The sequence below is a fragment of the Frankliniella occidentalis genome, unplaced genomic scaffold (assembly GCF_000697945.3).
Source record: "Frankliniella occidentalis isolate FOCC.00 unplaced genomic scaffold, Focc_3.1 Scaffold7, whole genome shotgun sequence".
NCBI classification, from domain to species: domain Eukaryota; kingdom Metazoa; phylum Arthropoda; class Insecta; order Thysanoptera; family Thripidae; genus Frankliniella; species Frankliniella occidentalis.
The window spans coordinates 1,716,046-1,722,445 of NW_026267137.1; the positions used below are offsets into that span (position 1 = coordinate 1,716,046).

The 6,400-nt window shown below is 49.5% G+C and overlaps 1 protein-coding gene across 1 annotated transcript in view; it reads left to right on the top strand.

The window, feature by feature from the left end:
• The first annotated feature begins 459 nt into the window (after positions 1–459).
• Positions 460–6,400, top strand: part of LOC127750984 (vacuolar protein-sorting-associated protein 36-like) — a 33,125-nt gene continuing 27,184 nt past the window's right edge. Inside the window, exons 1-2 of the mRNA XM_052273830.1 lie at positions 460–729; positions 5,998–6,078. Of these exons, the coding sequence (XP_052129790.1) occupies positions 715–729; positions 5,998–6,078 (96 nt within the window). The 5' untranslated portion in view covers positions 460–714. The remainder of the gene's footprint in view (positions 730–5,997; positions 6,079–6,400) is intronic.

Consider the following 6,400-nt stretch of genomic DNA (forward strand, 5'->3'; position numbering starts at 1 on the left):
GCTGTGCACTTATTTCATTTACTTTCGAGGAAATCATTACACTTATTTTCGGGGTTGCATAGTAGTAGTTATCAACGTTTGACAAATGCACCCAGTCGCGCAGATTATTACTTGAGAGGGAGGTGGGAGCGTTTGCCTCACCGCAGAAAACATTTTGACAACTGTCAACAAACAATCAAACAAACAATCGAACAAACAATCGAACGAACGAACAAACAAACAAACAAACCAGCAGCACTAATAAACTGATCAGATCAATGTCGCCAAAAATTATTTCGGGCAGCTGGAATGATGCATCAAAAACAGAAGGGTTCTGGGAGGCTGGGCTGCTGGACCACGTCCCTACCGAAACGAAACTGTGGGGGGCGCAGCAGTGGCGTGGGAGAGAGGGAGAGGGGATAGGGGGAGCTGGAGCAGGGAGCGGGCGCCTCGCCGGTGACCGCCTCCAGTCGGCAGAGCCAGTCCGCCTGCGGTCCCCACGGTGCACGGACGTACAGCGGTGGTCCCGCGCGCGCGTGTTGGAGTGTGTGTTTGTGAGAGCGAGCGAGCGCGAGAGTGCGTCCGCGAGTGAGTGCGAGGGAGATGCAAGTCGACGGGTAGTGAGTGCGAGCGCCGACTCCCCCAGTGCGTGTGTGCATGTGTGTGCGTCAAGTGGTGAATAGTTATTATTACATCCATTGGTAAAGGGACGTCGTCGTCCCTGCCGTAACGACTATGTTTGAGTGCAAGGTGAGTCTAGAAAGGAGGAGGAGGAGCATAGCCGACGAGTTTATATTGTAAATAGAGTGCTCCTGTAACTCTTCGGAAGTTTGGAGTCACCAGACATTCAAGACGCCGTGTCAGGAATGTGTCAAAAATGTAAAGGAATATATTGCTTCAGTTGCTTCCCAACAGATTAGACTTTTAATGTGAGGATTCCTGAACCTAATTCTTTGCTGATTCAAATTATGTTTGTTGTACTCTTCACACTAAACTTGCTTTTACTCCAGAAATACGGGTGCTTCTTTGAATGTTTAAATAATGATGCTAATTTTTCCAAACCGAAACCACTACCGGTTTTATGGACGAAACGCAGGAAATGCTTAGTTTTGTTTTGCTCTGTCACAATACTCTTCAATCACATAAAATGAGCCAGACTGCGGTTAGCAGCTCTTTGGAAAAATGCCAGTTTTTCGCACTTTTTGTTTGGTAAAGAAAGTCGCGACTTTGAAGAGTTTGAAACTTGCCCTCTCCGCGCGCCGCAAGACGCACGCACCTTCCCCAGGGAACTCGCTTGCGGTGGATCCGTGCGTGCCCTTCCCATCGTATTACTTATCGCCGCATTGTGGCTCGGCTCGGCGCGGCGCGTGGCATGGGATCCCAACGACGTGTCAAAACGGCCCCGCGCAACTCGGCCGCGCCGCCCGCGGAGATACGCGGGTCCGCCGCGCTTTCATTACGAAGCGCGTTATTCGCGTTATTCAGCCGCGTTACGATCGGCGCCGCGCGCCTCATTTGTGTCTGCACGTACGACGCAGTCCTCTTCGCAAAGATGTTATTGTTGTTGTTGCATAATCATTGTTCCAACAACTAACTGTTTGTTTTTCCGACTGCAGGGGACCTTTTTTTTTGCAAGGCAGTTCATAATGTGTGGGGCGCACTTACTTGCTTTGCACGGGGGGTACATTTTATCGACTGACTTCAAATTGTATTTTGGATCTTTATTCTGTATGACTTAGACTTCGCCGGCAGGACAGTCGCAGGCAAGCGTTGTTAAAGCCACATGCAGCGGAAGTGTAGAACGGTGGGTGGCCCACGCCGTCGGAGCCCATCCTATATTGCAGCCCGCATGGTTGCCAATATGACGATAGGCGAACAAGTCCGAACCGCACGGCGTATACCCAGTATACCCAATCGCGCCCACCCAGCAGTGTCAGTGACATTGAGTGTCACATGCGCAAACAAAAAAGGGAGACAAAATTGTGGAAAAAAATATTGCTGTAGTTGTCAAACATTGTTTCATTTCCATGACACTTTCCTGTGTGAAATTTTGACATGAATATTCAAATAAGTATAGGGGGATGGGGATGACAATTTTATTCGTGAATTGATAAAACCTTGCTAACTTGCTGTCTCGCGGTGTAAAGAAGTGCCGCAGCCGTACAACCGTGAGTGCTAGTGTGAGTTAGCGATTGTTTCTGGAGCAAACGGCCATCCGACTCAGAATGCATAAAAACATTGATAAGAACGAGGATAACTAGATTCGAAAGTTACGTGAGACTGCTTTTTGTTGTTTCCGGCAGGTCGGTGCAGTGGCGCCCACATCCACCACAATCCCCCTCATTCGTTTACCCTCCTATTCACAGTTCGCTGCCCTGAGTAATATTTATTCAAGTAAAGAAAAAACGTCTTCTTTCTTATGGACAGGCGAATTGTTCCTGTAATTAGCGCAGCTGATTTTTTTTCTGGTTCGGCCAGCACCTTATTTCCACCGTGGCAAAACTACTTATGTATTTTAGCACTGCAAACACACTACTTCTTTACGGCGCGTATTTTTTTCTCTCCTCGAGCGACTTTGTTATTGTCGATTTTTCTCCCTCCTACCACATCGACCGTAGAATCACATCATTGTTATTGTAACATCGCTCCTCAGTTTCCGCTTTTCAAATTTTTCGCTAACCACATTTTATAGATTCACGCTCTTGCCGTTTATAATGCAAGTACATAGAGTCCCTCGCCGGCTGTTGCGCAAGCGGTCGCTTCGATTAATAATGACAATAATTTAAGCAAGCAGCGGCCGCCTCTCTGTTTTATCGGCCGCCGGGCCGCGCTAACGGCGCCGCGCGTAACCGAGCGGCGGCCGTAAACCGTACGGCGGGTCAGGGAGGCGGGCAAAGGGAAGCGAGCGGGCAAGGGGAGCGCCATCGCCATCATTCCATATTTTACTATTTTTCGCAAGATGCAAGTAAAAAAAAAAAAATATATATTGCAGCATCTTCCTAGAGTCTTTTTTTTCTTCTTTTTTTTGAAGGGATTCCGCCTCACACTGTGATATTACGCAACGGCGTGTTGTCCGCCGCGCGCGGGGGCTGCGGGGCTGCGTGTGAGTGCTCTCGAAGGGTGCCCAATGACGGGTGTAAGATATGAAACGGGCCGACCCACTTGTATTCGGATGCCCCCGCTGAAATGAGTTTGATGCTGCCAGAGTGGCACGACCGTCATCTGTACTTGTCAATGGTCGGACCATGTCTTGCCCGACGAGGTTGCATCACAACCTCCCCACCCCCTTTTATTTTCCCCTCCCACCGACCCTTCTCTCAGTAAAGTAAAACACATACATGTGACGAAGAGAACATACCGCTCGCACCTGCCAGATCCTGCTCGTGCAGGTGCATGCTGCCACCATAAACGGGATAAGGCGGCTCTGTTAACACGGCCTGAGCGCCTTTTACGACCCCGGCGTTAAGTGACCCGAGTGTCATCCGCTGTTGCCACCGGCGCCCCGGGGGGATTACCTTGTGTGTCCATTCAAGTTGAGCAAGTGAAACGGCCAGAGAGTTTGTCGGATGAAATTTCCTGTACTTAATCACCTACTATCATAATCTTTAATTATTTTTTGATGTCCTCTTTGCACACCCATACAAATGGTGTTCTTGTTTTTAGTACATTTTCTGCGTACTTGATTTCAACGATGCAAGTGCAAAACATAAATGATGTACATGATAAATGCCCTAAGACAATTTTTGTGAGTGCACTGTTTACTCGTGATAAAATGAAAATATCAGTCGGGGACTTATAATGCGCTCTGCTCTGCAAACAAAAAATAAATTACTTGAAAGTAGATACTTGTGGGTGTTTCGTTTGGTGAATGGAGGTGCCCGCACCAACCTCTGCGGCCCCTCCTACGCTGCGGGTCGGGTCGGGCCCACGCCCGTTTGGACTTCCCTGCTGCCCCTAGTAAATTGAGCTGTCATATATGTTTCCCTGGAAAAGCAACTCACGTGTGACAGCTTTGAGTGGTTTGAATTTTTTTTTGCGCGCGTCGCACAGAATTAGTTTTCTCTTGCAGAGAAACCTGTCCCGTTCGAGCGAGTAGTGACGCTGGAGCGAGCCGTACCGAGGAGCAGCTGAGGAAAGGACGCACGTGCGTTTGAGTGTGTGTATGTGTGTGTGTGTGTGTGTGTGTGTGAGCGAGCGTGCCGCGCACGTGCGTGTGTCTTGCGAGCGTGAATCAATTAATTTAGATCACTGCCCTCTGCGTCATACTGTAGACAAATCTTTAAAATACTGAAACTATTTGAACCTGGCCGCAGCCAAACAGTAATTTAAAAACAAAAAACAAAAAAAAAGCACACGAAAAAAAAAACACATTCTAAATCTTTCAAGTTCAATTTACTTTTTGTTTATTCGTTTGGTGGGCACATGGCCATATGCCTCTTCCTGCCACCTGCGTTGAGGTCTCCGGCCCGATGCCCGATGTACTCTACCGGTAAAAGTGCGTGATGTCTGATGTCTCATGAAAGTGTGTGACAAAACGGAAAAGTTGGTGACAACCATATCATGTGTCCCGCCCACAGGTCTCTGTGACGCCGATGTCACACCCTTATTTTTATTTTATTTTCTTGAAAAAAATTATTTTATATTTTTTTAAAAAAATCAAATAATGTGATCAAAAATGTCTGTAGTCAATGTTTCTTTATGTCATGATTGTTACGCACTTTAAGGCGTTGGAACGCCCCGTCACACGCCTGGGAGGGTCGCGGTGGTGAAAGGAGGCGGGGGCGGCGAGGAGGCTGCCGACTGACTGCAGCCGCCGCCATGAAAGTTTCCTCCCGACGATTTTCACGATCTATCGGGCGGGCAAACGGACGGCGCGCTCGACAAACCTCCAAACGCAGCGGAGCAGACCGGACCGCAGCCGCCGATCCACCGCGCCGATCCACCTTTGTTTAGTCGGGATGCGAATCCCCGAATCGCGCCCTGGGATCTCCCTCTTGCCGTTTCTGTTTGCGAGTCTCCCCCCCCCCCCCCTCTCCGGCCGCCCCTCCTCTCTCTCTGTGGAAGGATGAAGGGCAGGCGGCCGATACCGACCAACGCGTTGGTGCGGAACTCCCTTCAGGGTGAGAGGCTTGGAGCGTCGCCCACCAACGGACCCTTCCCCTTTACCTGCTCTCGCCCTCTCACTCTCTCCCACCGGCTCACACATCTCACACATCCTCCCTCACACGTTTTCCGCTCCTGTGAGGAGCACCTGTGACGTCACACCTAAACAACTGGGAGTCATGTGTCACGTCACATTGGTTAGTACTGCGTCACATCGTTATAACGTGGCATCTACGCGGGTCTGAAAAGTACAGCCTGTGAGGGCAGATAATGTGAAGATAAGTCACGTATTCCTAATGTGCGCTAAAACAATAAATAGCACCTTTAGAGGTACTACATCGCTCATTTGTGTTCCGCGCAGTGTACACCGATCATTGACGCCTTCTCTTTCCCGTGGGATGAAACGCTGCAGGAGATGAAAAGGTATAAAATGTAAGTTTAGGTGGCCAGTAGCAGGCAGTTCGACACAGGAGAGATAAATCGAGTCATAACTGTCTGCACGCGACGGTCGTTGGCCCCTCGCCTAGCCTAGCCGTCATATCGCCTCCACTGCACTGTCAATATTTTATTGCTAGCTCACAACAGTAAAATAACACTGCTTCTTATTCAACAAACCTTTTCTTCACAGTGTGGGTTGATATCAACGGTCCGAGCTCAGCTGCAGAACGTTTAGAAGATCCGCCTTTTAAAAACGCCTTCTCGACCTGCCGTCTGTTTCTGCTTTTCCTTGGAAGTTTCGACTGATGCTGATATCTCTGTAGCTCTCTCTCTCTCTCTCTCTCTCTCTCTCTCACACACACACACTCTCTCATTACATTCCCCATCCTACACACCAACACGTACACCGATGATGAGTTGGTTCCACTTGCAAAATCGTTCGTTTCACTTACCCGCCCCTCTCTCATCTGCCTACAGCTCCTCGTCTTACTCGCGGTGATATCGAGCTACGTGAGCCTGGCCAAACCGCCGCCCGGCTTCTCCCCGGAACGTGACAAGGTGAGTAGCTAGCCGCGCTCTTCTTATGGCGCCTCAACCGCAGACTTAAAGACTGTTATTCACAGACTGTTATTTTTTTCCCCCTGCGCTCTGCTTTGCCGCGTGGAAGGGAAGGGGGCTTTGCTCGCGCTCGAGAGAGGTAAATGTTGTGATGGGCCAATCTAGTGTGGTCGTTTCATAATTGCAGCGATGGCGCGCTTCTTTCGGAGCGGTATATGGTTGTTTGTAAAAGTGCGCTGCAACTCAAACCCTTCCCGCGTACTCCATGTGGCATGTGTGTGTTGCACTTGCGGGCGGGGGAAAGGGAGAATCATGGAGGGGG